The sequence below is a fragment of the Dama dama genome, chromosome 18, assembly GCF_033118175.1.
Source record: "Dama dama isolate Ldn47 chromosome 18, ASM3311817v1, whole genome shotgun sequence".
In the NCBI taxonomy this organism is placed as follows: domain Eukaryota; kingdom Metazoa; phylum Chordata; class Mammalia; order Artiodactyla; family Cervidae; genus Dama; species Dama dama.
Window position 1 is genome coordinate 100,474,509 of NC_083698.1, and position 21,211 is coordinate 100,495,719.

General features: G+C 42.3%; 1 protein-coding gene across 1 annotated transcript; it reads right to left on the bottom strand.

Annotated features, from left to right (window-relative positions):
- Positions 1-5,881: 5,881 nt before the first annotated feature.
- LOC133072920 (serine protease 1) lies at positions 5,882-9,521 on the bottom strand. Its single transcript, XM_061166450.1, has 5 exons — positions 9,482-9,521; positions 7,948-8,107; positions 7,239-7,496; positions 6,561-6,693; positions 5,882-6,031 (listed from the first exon to the last, which is right to left on the bottom strand). The coding sequence occupies exons 1-5, from the start codon at positions 9,519-9,521 to the stop codon at positions 5,882-5,884; spliced, it is 741 nt and encodes a 246-aa protein (XP_061022433.1).
- Positions 9,522-21,211: the final 11,690 nt, after the last annotated feature.

A 21,211-nucleotide genomic window follows, 5' to 3' on the forward strand; every position in this document is an offset into this window, starting at 1 on the left:
AAGTGCTGTAACTTTCAGAACTTTTAGTCACTATCACTTTCCTATTTCATCCTTGTGAGTTACAGTCATTAGACAGAGTATTTAGCAAATGTAGCAGAGAAGACAGATTCACACAGGACAAGTCATGTCAAGCTGACCCCATTTTCTTTGGCATGAGCTCACTAGATTAAAGAATTTAGAGAAAAATTGGAATCTTGCCTGTCTTGTTCAGCAAAGTACTTGACAATGTTTCCATGGTATTTTTGCAGTTTCCATGGTATTTTTGCAGGTATGCAGCTGATGCATGCTTTTGCAGCTGCACTCCAAGGTAGATTCCCTTGAATCTAGAAGAAGCAATTAACAACTTTTCTCCAAAGTGCTATCTCAGAGCTCATATGAAATGTGGCAGGAAGTCCCTGAGGCCTCTGACTTGAGATGACAGAAAGCCAAGTAGCTGATTTACTAATGACCCAGAGATGAGAAAACGCTCAGCCCAGCTGGCCCTAGTGGTAAAGATCCCGCCTGCCAATGCAGGAGACTTAAGAGATGCTGGTTCGACCTGTAGGTCGGGAAGATCCCTTGGAGAAGGAAATAGCAACCCACTCCAGTGTTCTTGCCTGGAGAATCCCATGGTCAGAGGAGCCTGGAGGGCTACAGTCCATAGGGTTGCACAGAGTCAGACATGACTAAAGCAATTTAGCGTAGCATAGCACACAGCACAGAGTTGAGAAGGATCAACACAACAGATGACCAGATCAAGGCACCAAAGAGATAATATCCAATGTAAAAACCTCCCTGACTTGTCCAAGTAGCCCTCCAATTATCTAAATCACTTAAGTGCTACTATCAGAATCAGCTTAGACTCACATTTTGATATAATTGCAGTCCTGGACAAATAGGATATAAAGAGGCCAAGCCCAATGTCAGAGCTTCAAGTCACATTAGCCAATCATCTTTCTGGGCTCTTGTCTCCTCTCTGCTCAAGAATCTTACTTGCCACCATTACCTTGTTACAAAGTCCTCCTTTGATACACCATCCCCAGTACATGGGTTTCTCCTGTCCCTAATGTATTTATGTCCATACCCACTTGGTATCCCAGCTTCTTAGAGAGAGGGTTCCGTCTTGCTGGCAGCAGTCTGAAGCCAGACTGTCAACACCAAGCCCAACTTACTGCTTCGCTGCTTCCTGATTGGCTCAATTTAGAAAAATTTTCATTGAGTAAGTAGATTTTAAATGTAAACTAGCACAAAATTTGAATTTGGTTTTCCTCTCTGTAAAGAGGACAAGTTTTCTTAAAATGTTGAGCTGCCTTTGATAACAGATTTTAAGTTTACTTTCTAAGTGATCTGTTCTATATTTGCCTTTGAAATCTTTGATTGTCACTTTGGTTAAGTGAGTCAGTACTGCTTCACGGTGAAAATTGTGCCATGAGGATCCAGATGACAGGATTGGGACCAGGAAGTGGATATTATAAAAGAGTGTGTGTGTGTGTGTGTGTGTGTGTGTGTGCATGCGTACGCTCAGTCATGTCCAACTCTTTGTGACCCCATGGACTGTGGCCCACCAGTCTCCTGTGTCCATGGAATTTTCTAGGCAATAACACTGGAGTGGGTTGCCATTTCCTTCTCCAGGGGATCTTCCTGAACCAGGAAATGAACTCACATCTCTTGATTCTCCTGCATTGGTAGGCAGGTTCTTTACCAGCTGAACCATCAGGGAAACCCATATGAAAGAGCATACCATGACTTAATGGAGCAAAGACCTTCCTAATAACAAATGGAAACCACACGGGTACAGCATGAGGCTCCCTCTGTGTTGTGAATGGAGAATAAATCTAGCAATACTTTCATTAAAGGAAAGTTAATGTTCTTTGGTAAACTTGGTTTTATCTTAGTCTTTATCACTTGGATATAAATTAATATATTTTGGTGTTTGAAACACTGCTATCTCTGCAGTTACCAGTGGTACAGCCTGAAAGAAAATCTGAGTTTGTGATTGTGTTGCCCTGATTAAGCTTTGTTGATTGCAGAGTGGCAGCAAGCTGAGCTGAAGTAGGGTTCCCAGAGGAAGGAAAGAGTCTCTGGGCCAAGCTTCCCTAACACTGGGGTTCATAAGCATCATATGCAGGTGGTGGTTACAAACACAGAGAAGTTTGATTCTTGGTAGGGACCAGGAATCTATAGTTTTAAGAAGCTCCTTGGAATTCTTCTAGTGTAGGTTTGGAGACCTTATTTTGGTTTGGGGACCTTATTTTGTGACGCTCTTGTATACACCTTTCCCCTGAAACTGTCCAATTTGGAGGGACAGCACCTTGTGAGCAAAGATATTTTACTGACACCCGTATGTGAGAGATCAGGCTTCCTTGGTGGCTCAGACAGTAAAGAATCTGCCTGCAGTGTGGAAGACTGGGGGGTTGATCCCTGGGTCGGGAAGATCCCTGAAGAAGGGAATGGCTGTCTGCTCCAGTATTCTTGGGGCTTCCCAGGTGGTTCAGTGGTAAAGAACTCACCTGCCAATGCATGAGACGCTAGAGACATGGGTTTGATCCCTGGGTCAGGAAGATCCCCTGGAGAAGGAAATGGCAACCCACTCCAGTATTCTTGCCTGGAAAATTCCATGGATATTGGAGCCTTGTGGGCTACAGTCCATGGGGTTGCAAAAAGCTGGACACGACTGAGCAACTAACACTTTCACTTTCTTCCACTTCATGTGAGAGATCCGAGGTCTCCAGAGGTAAAACAAGATGAGAGTGGGGTCCATGCTCCAGAATTGATTCTCTTTACATAGTCATCAGGTTTGTGTTGGCAGGCATAGCCTGCACCCCAGGAAACAATGCCCTGAAGTGTCCCTCTGCAGGTTACAGGGCCACTCAAGTCACCCTCAAGTGAGAGGAAGAGACTGTCAGAAAGATGTCCACCTCCTTATCGATGCAGGGCTCAGAGAAGGGATGAGGGCAAATCCACCTGCCAGGCATGTTTTCACCCTTAGGAAAGTCCCATCAGATCATGCTGTTGTTGATCAGGGCTCAGCGGGCTGGGAGGCACATGCTGTTGGAGATCATGGGACCCTTCACGCTTAGGGAGTTATAAAGCCTGGACCCAGCCATTTCTCCACTTTTTGTCTTCTTTTTCTGTGGGGTATCTCATTTCTGCACAAAGTGCACGGCAATGATTGCTATCTATAGACACTGAAGAACACTCACCATCCACAGATATGGACTTCTCCAGCCTGGTTCTCCAAGCTCTCCAGAGAGGCAGGTCCCCACAAAGGGCAGCGATAAGCCTTTCATGATGGTGATGATAACAACAGTTCCAACATGTCTTGAGCACTTACAATGTGCTCTTTACTGTCTAAAGTTCATTATATCCCTAAACTCAAGTAGTGAGCTAGGTTTTTTTTTCAATCCCCATTTTATGGTGAAGAAAACCACAGTAAACAAGTCAAACCAAGATAGGTGATGATGCTGGGCAGTCAGCATATAGAATGAAAGAAGTAATCAAGCTCTATATTTTCAGAAGTTACATAATAGAAACAGATTTGCGTCATCCCACAGATGTCTTAAAGAGTTGGAGCCAAGGCTAAACCTTGTTTTCTTGACTCTGAATACAGTGTGTTCTCTTCATACTCCATTTCCTCCTGTCCAACAAGTTGAGGTTATTTTGCACCTGAAAAGAGCCATTTCGGGGGTGGCGGGGGGGCATTATCTAAAAGTCCATACTAGAATGTTCACATTGTGTCATATTGACTGTGTGTGCAGTCCTCATTGAGAGAGAAGGAAATAAGACAACTTTTTGTGACAAGAGAAAGAGCAGGAAAAAATTTTCTTTACTTCCCTATCTTCCTGTTGGAAAAGAAATAATTCCTGGAGTGAAATAATTTTAGGAGCTTTTCTTTATGAAGAAATGAAGGAAGAAAGGAAAAAGGGAAGGAGAAAAGGAAGGAAAAACAAGATACTATAGATCTGAGGGATATGCTTAAACTTGGAAATGATCTGGGGGCAAAAACAAGATTTTTGGTATAAAGATATATCCCTAGGCTCTTTGTCCTAGATAAAGGGGGAGGAGCATTTTGGTTCTGTCCAGAAGCTAACAGCATCAGGAAGGATGTGACTTAGGTAGACTCCAGGCCAGTTCACATGGGAGGCTCTGTGTTTCTAGCCAATAGGCAGAGATTTTCAAACTCTGGCAAAATTGTGCAACTTTTAACTTTAATTTTATATGAAGAAGGTCCAAAGCGGACAAATCTCTGGGTGCTTATCAAAAACTGAAACCAGGAATACAGTGGCAAGGAAGCTGAGAGGGACAAGGGCCAGTGACATTGACCTGGAGCCCTGTTGGTACATGTAAGTTGATCCCAGGTCTTGTTTTGCTAGGGACAATTCTGGTTTACGCATGCTGCCTTGGGGCAACTGTCAACTGTGCCATTTTCCTTCTCAAAAGTGTCCCAGTTTGATCACTGAATTATATGGTTGCACCGGTTACATAGCATGGTCTCAGATAATCCTCAGAATCGGATGAGTGAGGGAGAGGTAGGGTTAGAGTTTGCTGTTATCTGTTGCATGTTCTTTGTCTCTAAAGGGAGTTGAAATGTACAAAAGTTGACCCCATATGGTTAAGAACTACTTTTGGCTTCCTTGGTTTATTGGCTTATGGTAATGACACAAAGAACTATTGAACAGAGCTCTTCAACAGTTGAACAGATGATACATCACTTTCACAATGAAATACTTCTAACAGAGTAATGCATAAATTCTGTTCTCAATATGCATCTTCCCTCTCTTCAGATTTTTAAAAGGTTATTTCTTATAATACATAATTTTGTCTAATATCAAGGCTTCCCAGCTTTCTAAACTATGAAAAATTAATATTTGTGGTATAAGCCACCTAGTCTATCTTTCTTTGTTATAGCAGTTCAAACCAACTTACATAATACACATCCTTCACCTTATCTCTGGGATGGCGAACATTTCCCCCTTTTAAACCTCTTCCACCTGATCCAATGATTTCATGCTCAAACCCCATTATATTTTTCCCTTGATCCATACCACATTTGCACAGGAACAACATGCTCCAAATATTCTCTGGATGACCCAGGCAACAGTGGAGAGTTCAAGGAGGGCTGAAGGTCAGAGAACACACCTGTAGCCAAGACTTTTACGTCCTCAGAGTAACAGATCTATTTTTGGCAAATGTATCTGCATTTGTACTTTTTCTGCTTGCTGTTCAAAATAGTACACGGTTTGGGCTGGGATTTGGGAGGTCTGCTTTGGAAGAGTGGTACGGATTTCTGGCATAAATCATGCCTGCCATAACAATAAAATTCCAGACAGAAACAAGAATATCTTGGAGAATAAAAGAAACAGGTAGGTGAAGCCTTGGAAAATACAAGATCTGTGATTTCTTTTTTTTTTTTTTTGGATCTGTGATTTTTAAAACACTCTCCAGGGTCACAGCAGTAGCAAAGTGATGGGACTAAGAACAGCAGGAACTTCATCTCAATTTTACTGTGACTAGGCCAGTAGCTCTGGGAAGTCAATCTTAGCATTCTACATCTTAGTGTCATTATCTCTGTAAAAATGTGATGGTAACATAGACCCATACCCTAATTCATCTTAATAGCCTCAACATCCACGCTGAGTTTGGCATATAGTAGATGAATATCAATTTATTTTGATGAGACTGAATGAATGACTAAATCACCTTTCAAATTCCATCTTCATATAATAGTTCAACTCTATGTCCCCGTCGTCTCAGCAGCCCAACTGAAGAGAAAGTATGTAAAAATCAACTAATGACCCTTGAGCATATTTGATTTTATGAATGATTTTATTTCAGTAGTGTTTTCAGGATGGGAGGAAGGTGAAGCTGGCTAACCGGGAGGGTCCTGAAGAGATGAAGCTGTTTAGTTGGAAGCGATGGTCTGCTGAATCCAGCTCACGTAGTTGCAGACCTTGGTGTAGACACCAGGCTTGTTTTTCTGAGCGCAGCCATAGCCCCAGGAGACAATGCCCTGGAGCTTTCCATTGCAGACCACAGGGCCGCCAGAGTCACCCTGGGCGAGAAGGAAGAGCCGGTTAGAACTTGCAGCTCTGCCCAGAGGGGAGAAAGGCTCAAGGTGTTCCTCCTTTCCCTGGGGACCACATTTCCAAGTGCTGATCCTCCAGGAAGCCCATCTCTTTCCCTGGGAAGTCAACTCTCATTCTCCACACTGTACCCCTACTCTTCTCCTTCCTTCTCTCCCCCTGTTTTCCTCAGCTATAGGTCTGTGAGGCCAAGAAGAGATGAGGAATGGGAAGTTCAAGGCTGCCCATCCAGCCAGGCTTCTTTCAAAGTTCCCTGCTCCTACATCTCTCCTCCAACGGGCACCAGGATGCACTGCTTGCACACAATCTGTCTATCTTTCCCCCTGAACCTTAACCATTAATATGGCAAAAAGAAAACTCATTATTTTTCCCCAGCCTATCCTGAGCCCTCATAATCAGTCCCAGAGACAGCTTTTCAGTGTTCCGAGTTTCAGGAACTGGGAAATGTGGAGACACGTGAGGCTGAGCTGGAAGGACAAGGAGAGCGAAGCAGCTCACCTGGCAGGAGTCCTTTCCGCCCTCCAGGTAGCCCGCACAGAACATATTGCTGGTGATCTGGCCTGGGTAGGCACTTGAGCAAGCGCTGGCAGATAGGATGGGTGCCTTCAGACACTTCAGGACATCAGGGTAGCTGGCTGTTGGGGACAAGATTGAAAAGAGAAGAGGATTACCCACACAATCTGGGAAATATCTTTCTCAGTACCTCTCCCCATCTTCCCAATATTCCCGTTCCTTCCCTCCAATTGCTAGTAACTTCTATTTTGGAAGAACAACCATTATCTGGAGGGTCTTCCAAATGGTTTAGTCAGCAAATTGTTCTCTCACTAATACTAGTATCAGTGACCACATATCTTAAACCTAGAGACTTTATTTCTGAAGCAGGGCTGTACTTTGAGCAGTTCCAACCTCAGCCTCTGTCTGTGTACCTCCTCATTCTTTGCTTCTCTGCAAATCACTATTCACATTTTAGCTACATACCTGGCAACTTTAGCTCAGTCCTTTCTTTCTGTGTTGTCAAGCAGAGGGATCCTGCACATTTCAGTTACATATCCTAAGATTCCACAGAACCCCCCTCTCCTCCGGGAATGCTGCCTTGAGGGACATGGGGCTAGCTGACCCTGCACGTGGCTTTCGCCTCTAGGATCCTCAGGCCTGCTGACCGTGTCCCCGTGAGACTTACTGCCGCTGCTCTTGGTGTTGCCCCAGCCGGAGATGAGGCACTGGGTGCCGGCAGAGGCGCAGGACGTTGGCAGAGAGACGGAGGCCACCCGGCTGTTGAGGCTGGCAGCTGATTTCAGCTTAATCAGCATGATGTCGTTGTTCAAGGTGTTCTGGTTGTAGCTGGGATGGACGATGCTCTTGGATGCGCTGATGAATTGCTCATTGCCCTCAACGACGTTAATGTTGTCTTCTCCCAGACGCACTTGGATTCCCCTGGATCAAAGGATGACAAGTTCTCTAAGTCTCCAGTGTGAGGGCCTCCCCCTCCCAGTGCAGCCCCATCTTGAGCATAAGCACAGACAGAGGGCCCTTGCAGTGCGCGCGCGCACACACACACACACACACACACACACACTCACATGCACACTCATTTCCTGCGTCTCCTGCATTGGTAGGGTGATTCTTTACCACTGAGCCACCTGGGAAAGAGCTATGTTAGGATACTCCAGATATATTTAACCACTCATTATTTTTCTTCCTGTGTCTTGACTGCCTTCATTTGGAAGGCCTCAATGCATACAATGTCTGGTGGGGGCGTATAATGAGGTCTTGGAATCTGAACACTCCCCCTCAAGCATGACTCTATAGTTCACCCTGATTGTCTTTGGCATGGTTGAGGATGCCCTGGCCTCAGAGAACTGGGCTGTGAGGATTGGTTACTTACGACTTGTAGCAGTGAGCCGCAGACACCACCCACTGGCTGTTGATGAGGGAGCCCCCGCAGAAGTGGTAGCCGGAGTTCAGGGACACCTGGTAGGGAACGGTATTTGCCCCACAGGTGTAGCCCCCGACGATCTTGTCATCGTCGTCCACGGGGAAAGCGACTGGCAGAGAAAAGTTGGAAACTCTTTGTAGAACTGATTCTTTGTGGGATTTCTACTTTGCAGCAAGGTTTTGCAGATGAAGCAGGAAAAGATAAGTCATGTTCTCTTATGATGTATAATCAGGAAACTGTTATTTAAATATAATTGTTTTCATAATCTTATTCTATCACATATGCTTCTTACACTATTTTAAGTATTTAACTTTTAGGTTTTAATGCTTTAAATTTGATCAATATAATGATTTTTACATTTGTAACATACATACATAAATAAGGGACTCCTTACATAATAAATGTCTTGAAGTCCACTACTTGAGGTTACAAAGAATACTTTTTATACAAAACCCTGATGAGCAGACATTTAAGTATGTGTTCAATAAAACTTTGGGGTCACCATCATTATGTTTATTTGTAAAGTTCAATATAGGATAAATACCACATGAAGTAACAGAAAGGAAACTTTTAAATGCCATCTGAGAATGTTCTGAACTGAAAGTAATGGAGAGTTTTATTCTTTTGTTCCCCAAGTGTCTTCTTGGTTCTTGCCTAGATGTTCATCAAATGATTTCATAGAACATTACAAGGTGTGTCTCTCCAATGTTTCCCCTCATCCCAATTGTCTATCTAACGATTTAAATTTATTCAACATTGTAAAGTTACGACTACTGAGTTGCTATGTTCTCTAAGGACTCCAATATCAGAGATTGTTACATGTACCCTATTATTTATGTATTTTAAAGTAATTTTAGGAAAGACATTTCCTGGTATATAGACAGGTGAAATGAATTTACAACTATGCAATTTGGGAAAATAATATAGTAAGTATGAATTGTGTAAAAATTAGTAGTATAAAAATAGAAACAGTAAAAAAAATAGAAATAGTAATTTTCTATTTCTTTTCATGATTACATGGCATGTCATATTATTTCAGAGGGATATCATTAGCAAAGATGTGGTAAAATCCAGACCAAAGCTTATCTTCATGAGAAATAGAGTGTCTTTGCCTGTTGAGATCCTACTTAAGGTGCTCTTTAGTATAGAAGAGACATAATGCTCACAAGATAAGTCCCAATTATTAAATGCAGATCCTTAGAAAGGACAAAACATTTCCTTAACATTGACTATCATTTCTTTTTCACTGTTGCTTCATAGATAGTACCTTGATGTTCAAGGTAAATTCTTTCTCTTACTATTTTCTGCGTTGATCACCCCTGCTAACCACAATCTCTAACAAATGAGATTTAGTTATTTACAGACATATGTACTATACACTTAAGCCTCTTGAGCACAGAGATTATATTCAATATCCATTGCTGTCCTCCAGAGTAGAAAGCACAACCTTAAATCCATCATAGAACCTACTATCAAAACTTACCAGCAGCTCCCAGGAGAGCCAGAAAGATGAAGGTCTTCATGGTTGCTCACTGGTTCTGGACTGGGGACTAGGTTGCAGGGTTTCCATCTACAGCTATTTATATGTCCAGGTTTGTCATGGACACCCATGGCCACCGGTGCCAGAAATGTAATTTCCCTGGAAAATCACAAATCCAAATTTAGATTTCTATGCCACACTGAAGATAAGTCAGCAACCAATTTAAACATCTGCCCATGTCCACTTTGCCAGAAGGTTATGGGAATGAAAGAAATGGGCCCACATGGTCACATGGTTCCTCAAAATAGAAAGGAAGTTTCAGTAAGGTCATAGAGCAGGGCTGCAGGTGGCCTGATTCCCAGACAAAAAATTTAGATCCTTGGTTGTCTCGAGTGTGAACATTATCCTGAGGACTATCCTAAAGTCTACACCCTTGAAGTTTAACTAATATTGCTGACTTCACAATATATAATTTGTCTTGTAATAGCTCTGGTCTTGTATATCCATGTCAATGATTCATTATTAATAGGAACACTTGTTCCAATGAGAAGAATAAAATCATTCTGATTTGAAGTCAAAATAGACCAAAACAGCTAGGAGAAAAGTACAAAAAAGTACAAAGTGAAGTTGCTCAGTTGTGTCTGACTCTTTGCATAGCCTCCCAGGCTCCTCCATCCATGGAATTTTTCAGGCAAGTGTACTGGAATGGGTTGCCATTTCCTTCTCCAGGGGATCTTCCTAACCCAGGGATTGAACCTGGGTCCCCCACATTTTAGGCAGACACTTTAGTGTCTGAGTTACCAGGGAAACCAGCTAGGAGAAAGGATGAGCACAATTTATATTTATCTGGAATTGCTATTTAATACGCATATTTAAAATACTTAACCTATATTATTTAGTAATCCTCATGACAACACTTTAAGATACCTATTATTATTCCTTCTTAACCAAGGGGAAAACACATACACAAAAGTATGAAGGACTTTGCCAAAATCACAAAGCAAGATCGTGGTAAGGTTAGGATTCCATCCCAGGAAATCTGGTGTCAGCATTTGTGCTCTTAACAACTGTGTAACACTTCCCTGGTCAGTTCACCCGTATCTAGAGATCACAAAAATACAGAATTCTTGGCCAGTGAAAAGACAATGGACTTATTGAGTGCTTACTGTGTATCAGACACTACAGTTGGGCTTTTCCACAGAGCAAATCATTCTGTCCCTAAAAACACATTTTTAAGTGTTGTGCTGTAATTTTTGCCATTTTCTAGATGGGATGGTTGAAGTTTCGAAAAGGTGTTTTTCTCAAATTTTCAATACTATGAAGTAGTCAATACAGGGTTCAAACACAGCCCTTTCACTTCAGGGTCCATGGCTTCCACTGTGATGCCATACACATAATCAAGGAGAACAATCTGAACTCTATCGAAATAAGGCATGACTCAAAGGGGTATATGGAATTCTTGGTGGTGTTTTTCAGTCGATCAGTTGTGTCTGACTTTTTGTGACCTCACGGACTGTAGCACACCAGGCTTCCCTGTCCTTTATCATCTCCCGGAGCTTGCTCAAACTCATGTCCATTGAGTCGGTGATGCCATCCAACCATCTCATCCTCTGTTGTCCCCTTCTCCTCCTGCCTTCAATCTTTCCCAGCATCAGGGTCTTTTCTAATGAGTTGTTTCTGTGCATTAGGTGGCCGAAGTATCGGAGCTTCAGCGTCAGTCTTTCCAATGAATATTTGGGATTGATTTCCTTTAGGACCGACTTGTTTGATCTCCTTGCTGTCCAAGGGACTCCCAAGAGTCTTTTCCAACACCACAGTTCAAAAGCATCAATTATTCAGCCCTCAGCCTTCTTTATGGTCCAACTTTCACATCCATACATGACTACTAGAAAAACTATAGCTTTGACTCTATAGACCTTTGTAGGGCAAAGTAATGTCTCTGCTTTTTAATATGCTGTCTAGGTTTGTCATAGCTTTTCTTCCAAGGAGCAAGCATCTTTTAATTTCATGGTTGCAGTCACCATCTGCAGTGACTTTGGAGCTCAAGAAAATAAAGTCTGTCACTGTTTCCACATTTTTCCTATCTATTTGTCATGAAATGATGGGACTGGATATCATGTCTTTGTTTTTTGAATGTTGAGTTTTAAGGCAGCTTTTTTACTCTCCTCTTTCACCTTCATCAAGAGTATCTTTAGTTCCTGTTTGATTTCTGCCATAAGGGTGGTGTCATCTGCGTATCTGAGGTTATTGATATTTCTCCCTGCAATCTTGATTCCAGCTTGTGCTTCATCTAGCCCAACATTTGACATGATGTACTCTGCATATAAGTTAAGTAAGCAGAATGACAATGGAATTCTAGAAATTCTAGAAAATGCAAGAAATGGGTTCCTGGAGGAGGAATTATCAAAATTGCTGGGATATGGCAGATGTTTCCAGAATAAGTGAATCTACGTGAGAACTAACTTATACCTAGATACAGCCATTGTACACCAAATAATACATCTGAAAGCCATACTAGTATGTCGGTTCTTCTTTAGCAAGTTGTCACTCCTGAAGTAGTTTCTGTGTCTTTCATAGCTGAATTTTTCTGATATGAAGATGACTTAGTAGAAGGCAGAGTTTCTCAGTTCTGGCACTATTGATAATATGAGCCTGATAATTGTTATGGGATGTTGGCATGCACACTGTAGGATATTTATCAGCATCCCTGGCCTATAGTTACAAGTAGCGCTAGTTCTTCCCCCAGTTCAGTTCAGTTCAGTCGCTCAGTTGTGTCCGACTCTTTGCGACCCCATGGACTACAGCATGCCGGACTTCCCTGTCCATCATCAATTCCCAGCACTTACTCAAACTCACGTCCATCATGTCAGTGATGACATCCAACCATCTCATCCTCTGTCATCCCCTTCTCCTCCTGCCTTCAATCTTTCCCAGCATCAGGGTCTTTTCAGATGAGTCAGTTCTTCGCATCAGGTGGCCAAAGTACTGGACAGCATTAATGTGGGAAAAACCAAGGATAACTGATGGTGGTGAGGCCTGTGAGTGGGAGGAGAAGGGAGCAGAGTAGATCTGAAAGAGCTTTGTATTCTAAGTGAAAGTCACTAAGAGAAATCTCTCTGTGGAAGAGGCTAGTGGAATACTGGATCCAAGTGAGGTGTCTCTGTATCTACGTATGCATATTTGTCATTTATGTGAAGTAGGTGAGCAACTCTGAGAAAGACATCCTTGCATGATTGTGTGGGAGCTTTTTTGAACCTTAAGTTCTCTTATACTTCTGAGATGCTGAAAACTTTCTATGAGGTTTGATCCTGGAGATAGGACTGAAAATTCCCAAACTCAATAAATATTCTTGTCTGCTCCTTATGTGCGCAAACCTCCTGATCTCAATAACTTCAATGATTTCTCACTTAGGATCAACACAGAACATGCCATAATATGTGGTGATCTCCTTCTTCAAACTCATCCCATAAAAGAATCATAAAAGAACTCTTCCCATAGCTATGTATGGGGAATATACATATTTTTTTTTACCCCAAAGTGTAGGCTGGTGTCTATACTACTTTTCCTAACCCCACACATATGGTGGCCCAGAGGCATGTGTCCATATTAACTAATCTGTATTTTTGTCACCTCTCTTTCCCATGCATGTGGCTTAGTGACCTTGGAGGCACTAGTTTAAATAATCCTCCAGCAAATATGTAAACATTTGTATTGGCAGGAGCAACAGTCACTGGTCTCTAAGGGTAATTTATGCCCTTTCCCTCAAAGAGTCTGTTTTTCCTTTTCCTTGGCTTCTTCTGCCATCTTCCTGGTTAATACATCACCAGTCATCAAGGCTAAACTGGGCTGACTCTTTACCACTACAGTGTGTAGGGAAATTTTACTAAGGATTCCTCTTCTTGAAAAAAGATGTACTAAGTAACGTACCAAAACCTGAAGCAAACAACAAGGCAGCAAAATACAAAAGGATCAAGGTTCACAGCATATGCTTTTGTAACACCCTCGGTGCTGACCTGAGAGTCTGTGCTAAGCAGAATTTCTAATGCTGCCATAAAGGAAATCATGGTTAGTAAACAGGATGTTCTTTTTTGATAAAGGAACCCTTGAAACAGGCTGAGTTTTCCCTGAGTGTCCTGCTCAAGGGTGGCATTAGTTTGGGGACATTTCTATTGTAGCTTCACCTGTTTGCCCCCACATTTTGGTTGTAGCATCAGCAACCTTTTTCTGTAAAAGGATAGCTAGTACATGCTTTAAGATTTGCAGCAGTATGGTGTCTGTCACAGCTACTCTGCTCTTGACCACAAGCAACTCTAAACAGTATGTGAAGGAGTGAGCGCCGCTGTGTTGCAGTACACGCTCATTTACTAAAACAGGCTACAGGCCAGCTTATTTCTGGGTCACAGTCTGTTGACCCTGCTTCAGAAGTTAGGGATGAAACCATTAAATGCCCCACATCCAGACTTGAAGGCTTCGTGCTGAAGAATTGATGCTTTCAAACTGTGGTGCTGGGGAAGACTCCTTGGACTGCAAGAGATCAAAGCAGTCAATCCTAAAGGAAATCAATGCTGAATATTCATGGGAAGGACGGGTGCTGAAGCTGAAGCTCTAATACTTTGGCCTCCTGATGCAAAGAGCCAACTCATTAGAAAGGACCCTGATGCTGGGATAGATGGAGGGCAGGAGGAGAAGGGGACAACAGAGGATGAGATGGTTGGATAGCATCACTGACTCAGTGGACGTGAGTTTGTGCAAACTCTGGGAGACAGTGAAAGACAGGGAAGCCTGGCGTGCTGCAGTCCATGGGCTTGCAGAGTCTGACACAGCTGAGTGACTGAACAGCAACAAACATTCAGACCTGAAATTAAATGGCGTTCATTTTCAGTGATCAGGTATGGCTTGAAATATTGCCTTCTAATTTGTTGCCTTTTCTTCAAGCAATATTTTAGGTAGAAAAGAAGAAGAGAGGGGTTGAGGATTTAGAGCCAGAATACTGGAGTGACAGAGAGCAGGGCAGGAAAAAGGAAATTCTGACAGAAATAGATCATTTTACCAAAGAAGGAGCAGTGACAACATATTGGAAAGGAATATTAAGATCTGGGACCAGAGTTCTAGCCTTCATTCAGCCACTAGCTTTTTGCCGTTTTTTTGTTTTTTTTTTTTTTGTCCCTGAACTTAAATATCCTCATGGGTAAAATTAATAGCCACAGAAAAAATTTGGTGAGATGCAGAGGTTGACATGATCTTTGATTCATATAATAGAGTTTTGTTAAAGTGCCAACATAAATAAATTATATCTCTGTCACAATTCACATTTCCATACAAATTTTAAAATTATTTGTTCTAGCTCTGTGAAAAAATGTCATTGATATTTTGATAGAGATTGCACTGAATCTGCAGATTGCCTTGGATGATTTGATCATTGTAACACTAATGATGTTCTGAATCCAAGAACATGGAATATCTTTCCATCTGTTTGTATCATCTTTCTTTCATTAGTGTCATAGTTTTCTGAATATAGGTCTTTTAGCCCTTTAGATAAGTTTATTCCTGGGTTTTTTTGATGTGATGGTAAATAGAATTGTTCCTTTAATTTCTTTTTATGATAGTTCATTGTTAGTGCATAGAGATGCAACAGATCTCTGCATATAAATCTTGTATCTTGCAACTTCATTGATGAGCTCTAGTAGTTTACTGGTGGTGTCGATGTCCAGATTGATCAGGAGGCCTACCTGCCTGAGGAAATAGCCGGCAGTGTTGAGATCTATAACGCGGACCGCAAGATCAAGGTGTCCAACACACTCGAAAGTCGGCTGGACCTCATAGCCCAGCAGATGATGCCCGAAGTGCAGGGAGACTTGTTTGGTGCAAATACCAACAGGAAGTTTTTGGACGAAGCCAGCAGGAGGCACGTGACGTGGACTCTCCCGACACTGGAAGAAACGAGATGGCCTGATAGCTTCCTCTCTGCTCTCCTCTGCTCTTATTTGTCAGTGGATGCTCTTCTGTAGCTAACGTTCTCCGACTGATGGGTAATGATGGGAGTCTCAGTTAGTACGATAGGAAACTTTCCTCTAGCTTGTCTCAAAGTAGCACAACTTCCCACCGTCCTGTAGCTCGCAGTTGCAGGGCCAGGTGTGGAGGCATGCGTGTCCCGCACCTCCTGCTGTCCTGGGCTCCACCGTCCAGCCCACAGGCGGTGGGTGGTAGACTCAGTCCTCAAGTGCATGTGGGCCTCATTCCTTCCAGCAGCAGCAGCAGCTTCTCGCCTGCCTATTTGGACCTAGAAGTGTCTGTAAATGTGATTTTAAGGTCTATTCCATTAATCTGCTCTATTTATTAAAACACAATGTGGAGGTTAAGAAAAAAAAAGAAGATCACATGGCTTATATTCTTCAATTTGTTAATGTGGTGTATCACATTAATTGATTTGATTTGAGGATACTGAAAATCCTAAGTCCCTGGGATAAGTGCCACTTGATCATGTTGTATTATCTTTTTAATGTATTGTTGGATTGTTAGTTGGCATGTTGTTGCATCTATGTTCATAAGTGATATTTTACCTGTAATTTTCTTCTTTGTGATAGATTTCTCTGGTTTTGGTATCAGGCCTGTAATTTTCTTTTTTTGTGATAACTTTGTCTAGTTTGAGCCTCACAGAATATGTTCAGAAGTGTTCCTTCCGCTGCAATATTTGGGAATAGTTTGAGAAGGAAAGGTGTTAACTCTTCTCTAAACATTTGGCAGAATTCACCTGTGAAGCCATCTGGTCCTGGCCTTTTCTTCTTGGGAGTATTATAATTACTGATCCATTTTTTTTTTTTTTTACTGGTAATAGTCTGTTCTTATTTTCTATTTCTTCCTGGTTCAATCTTGGGAGATTGTCTCTTTCTAAGAATTTGTTCATTTCTGCTAGGTTGCCCATAGTTGTTCATAGTAATCTCTTAAGGTCCTTTGTATTTCTGTGATGCTGCTGTAACTTCTTTTTTGTTTCTGATTTTATTGATTTGGGCTCTCTCCCTTCTTTTCTGGGTAAACATTTATCTATTTTTTTTTTTACCTTTCAAAGAACAGCTTTTACTTTCATTGATCTGATCTCTTCTGCTGTTTCCTTTTTAGTCTGTATTTCATTTATTTCTGCTCTAATCTTTATGATTTCTTTCCTTCTACTAACTTTGGGTTTTGTTCTTTCCCTCATTCTTCTGGGTGTAAAGTTAGGTTGTTTGAGGTTTTTCTTGTTCCTGAGGTAAGTTTTTTTTTTTCCCCATTTATTTTTATTAGTTGGAGGCTAATTACTTCACAACATTTCAGTGGGTTTTGTCATACATTGACATGAATCAGCCATGGAGTTACATGTGTTCCCCATCCCGATCCCCCCTCCCCCCTCCCTCTCCACCCGCTCCCTCTGGGTCTTCCCAGTGGACCAGCCCCGAGCACTTGTCTCATGCATCCAGCCTGGGCTGGTGATCTGTTTCACCCTAGATAATATACGTGTTTCGATGCTGTTCTCTCGAAACATCCCACCCTCGCCTTCTCCCACAGAGTCCAAAATTCTATTCTGTATCTCTGAGGTAAGTTTTTATAGCTATAAACATCCCCTTTAGAGCTGTTTTTGCTACACACCATAGGTTTTGGGTCATTGTATTTTTGTTAAGAGTAACAGAACTTCCAATTGCAGCCGCATCTACCCTCCACCCTACAAGATTAGCTGGTAAAGCAGACCTAATAAAAGGACAATTCAATTTTATCATAGAAATGTTCAGGTATGTAACCTGAGACCCACAGCATCAGTACAGCATGTGCAAATGCCACTATAAAATAATTTGCAGACTTACCACTTGTGAGAATTATGATCTGGGGAGGCATTTATGGAGAGAGAACATCCTATTGGATTAGAAGGAAAGGAGATTAGGAAGAGAAACAGAGATGGATAGAGGTAAAAGTGAAGCTGAAGGTCAAAATAAAGCAACAAAAATAGGAAATAATCAGAAACAAGGAAAACATAGTATCCAACCCAAGTCAATTTTTTGATTAAGGCAGTTTTCTGTCAAATATGTTCATATCTCAAGAATGCTGAGCCCATAGGTAGGAAGTCAGGAAAACTTGTTTTTTGGTGATTTGTCTTAAGCTCCATCATCCCAAATCCCTTTAATATACATACCTTGCTTTATGGGATACAGTTCCTATCAAAGTAAATTGATACCCAACGAGATCCACTACTTAATTCAGAAATATTTTTTGATTCTGGTTTTAGAAACTACACTTTGGGGGATTAGGAAAAGGAAAGTCGTAGGCACCTTGAAGTCCACTCTAGGAGGAAGACATAGGTCCTTGGACATTGGAGTGAACAATCATTCACAAGTGTTGTAACTTTCAGGACTCTCGGTCAGCTGTCACTTTCCTACTTCATCCTTGGGGAGTGACAGTCATCAGGCAAGCCATTTAGCAATCTTAGAAGAGAAGACAGGCTCACACAGGACAAGTCATCTCAAGCTAACCCCATTTTCTTTGGGTGAGCTCATTAGGTTGAGGACTTTAGAGGAAATTTGGAACCTTGCATGTCTTGTTTTCACCAAAGTACTTGACAGTATTTCTATGGTGTTTTTGCACTTTCCATGGTATTTTTTTTACAAGTTGATACACGCTCTTGCTGCTATACTCCAAGGTATATTTCCAGCTGATTAAACACTTTTCTCCAAAGAGTTGTCTCAGCGCCCACACAAAATGTTCAAAAAGTTGCTGAGCCCTGATTTGACATCCTGAAAGCTAAGTAGCTGATTTGCTAATGAACCAGAGCTGAGAAGAATCAACACCACAGATGACCAAGTCAAGGTACCAAAGATGTAACATCCAATGTAAAAATCTCCCTAGTTTATCCAAGTAGTTCTCCAATCATTTTACTGTCTTAAGTGCCACTACCAGACTTGACTTTGACCCACAGTTTGATATAATACTATTATTCCTAGACAAACAGAATTCAAGCAGATCAAAGCTAATGACAGAGTATCAAGTAACATTGGCCAATTACCCCCTTAGGCTCTTATTTCCTCTCTGCTTAAGGATCTTGGCTGTTGCCATTTCCTTGTGACCAAGTCCTCATTTGATACATCATCTCCAATAACTGGGTTTCTCTTGTTTTTGTGTCATTACCCACTTAGCATCCTAACTCCTTAGGAAAGTGTTCAGTTTTAGTCTGAAGCCAGATTTTCACCCCCGAGCCCAACTTACTGCCTTCTTCCCATCCCTCTGAGCTGGCACTCATCTTCTTGGGGGTTTGGGTGATGAATCTATTCCTCTGACCTTGCCTGTGTATACTCAGTCCCACCAAAGCTGTCCCGATTCACCTCTTGAGGCGCAAAGCCTGAGAGGGAAAGAGGAAACGGGAGCTGTAGAAACTAAGGTCAGTGTCTCCCCAAGCAAATCCTCTCAGCACCAGGGAACCACGCTCAGAGGACAGGAACCCTGGCAGGGAGACGCCGGGTCCCATCCTGTCTGAGCTGACGAGGGCTCTGGGCTCCTCTGCTGTGTGGTCCTTTGTCTCCTGGAGCAGGTGGGGCCTGGCAACAGGCGGGACATTTCTCTCTTTGGACTTCTAGCTTTGCTCATTGAGTTGCCTTAGGAGACTCTCTGAATGTGGTTTATCACTCTCACCGGCCCTTTGGACAATGGAATTCCCCAAATCCCTAAACACCTGGAGACAGTGATGGGGAGTAAAGGAATCCTAAAGTTTGAACAACATCTGAGACATAACTCTATATACTGGTACATACAAAATGCTGCAAAATCACCAGAGCTCCTGTTTTTCTAATCAAAAGCCTCATCTATATTGAGAAATCAGTCTGAGATGGAAGGGCCTGGGGTTAATCCGAACCTTCTGATTGCAGGCACCTAGGACCTCTTACTGCCTTCCGGGTTTGGTCCAGGAAAGAAGAACTGAGTTTTCCTTTGGTCACAAGGGAGACCATCCTGAAATTCAGAGAGAAGAGAGAGGGTTGAGAGAAAGCCCTGGATGGGAGAGGGTTAAGAGAGAGTCCAGGTTTGTTCACAACACAGGAGAACGTGGTTTGCAGAGGCTGTGAGTCAGTGCTGAAAGGTGAGTGGTTAAACACACACTATTGACTTTGGGTTGATCTGCAGGTGTTTTTGCCCCAGTAAAGAGCCTGGACTGCCAGATTTGGTGCCTGTGAGCCTGCCCAGCAGGAGCAGAAAGGAGAGGGGTGTGAGGTGGGGTGGGGGGAGCCCTCAGGCAGGTGCGGGTGCAGGCCCAGAGAGGAACAGGAGAGTGGTGTTCTGTGAGCCTCGGGAGCTCAAGTGGTGAGCCTGGCAGCCAGAGTTTTCCTGGGGATCTTGAAGAGATAGTCATCACCTAGGAATACCTACTTATGAGGCAGAAGGCGACCTGGAGCCTCGTCTGACACTCCAGAGTGTCAGGGAGTTACAGTTAAAAGGGCTTTATTTGTATCCCTCTGCTGGGTGTTCCCCCTCTTTCCTGGAACAACAGAGCTGGGAGCAATGACAGGAAATCACACTTCAGGGTCTGATAAAACGGTTTCATTAAAATATCAGCAACAACCTTTCTTCTGGACTCTTGCCTCTGACTTCCATCTCTGTCAACAGTGATGCCTGGAACCTAGAACTGTCAACACATGAAAACAGGTTGATACCAAAAACCTAGAGATAGAAGAGACAGCCATCCAAGAGATGGACCTAAATATAACTTTTCACTTTGTTTTGACTAAAGGGTCCTGTTTCATAATAAGTTAAGAAATTTAGACTTGCGCTGACTCATTTGTCCATGCGCAGATCTAAATTTCTTAACTTATTATGAGCTACTTTTAGAATCTGTTGAAAGTTATAAACACCAGAAAATACAAGAACACACACCTGTAAGCTCAATATTGAGTATTCAGAGTGACTACCTTTGACTTAGGGGTTGAGAATTCAGGGTCCTCTGGACCTTCCTCACTTCCACCCCAGCAAAACATCTACACCATCTTCCTTTAAAGCAACTATAAGGTGACATCTAATCATTTTTGAAATTTAATAAGTAATACCTTCACATCATGGTATTGTGTTTGACGTTTGTCAATTGTTGCCTGTATTACTTTCAAAGACCCTAATGCTTAAACGTTTGTGATCCATATAATAATAGAAATAGTAAATGTAAATATTTTAAGTTAGATGAGACTTCAAAGGATAAATAGGTAAGTAGCATTAGCTTATTAGGTGAAAGGTGCAGACTGTCCCATCTGGTTGTAATCTGGATTTTCATTTAGAAAACCAGTGGCCTTTGGTCCACCTGCAGGAGTTAACGTGTACATTGACTTTTGTATTTTTGTCAATAAGAAAGGAGATTTCTTTTCAAAGTCAGAGCCACCAACAGCTAGCGGCCAGGTGAGTAGAATGGAAGGTAAACCATGGTCTTTGTCAACCTCACAAACCTAAGGAGCTAGTTTTGAGCACCAGTAAAGAGAGAGATGAAATTTGATGACACTGAAATCTTCATGGGACTCTGTGCTCAGGTAACTAAATTCGACAGGATAGGGATCACGAGATTTTTCCTTCCATTCCACTCTGCCAAAGCACATAGCTCAGTCCCACCTACCCTGTCACCTTTTTCGAGAAGTGGTGAAAAGAGACAGCTCTGTCAGGAGAAATCCTGCTATTGTGAAAGTCATAGAAAGCAGAGGCCAGGGTGGAAGTTTTGTTTCTAGAATGGGAGGAGGGTTTAACTTT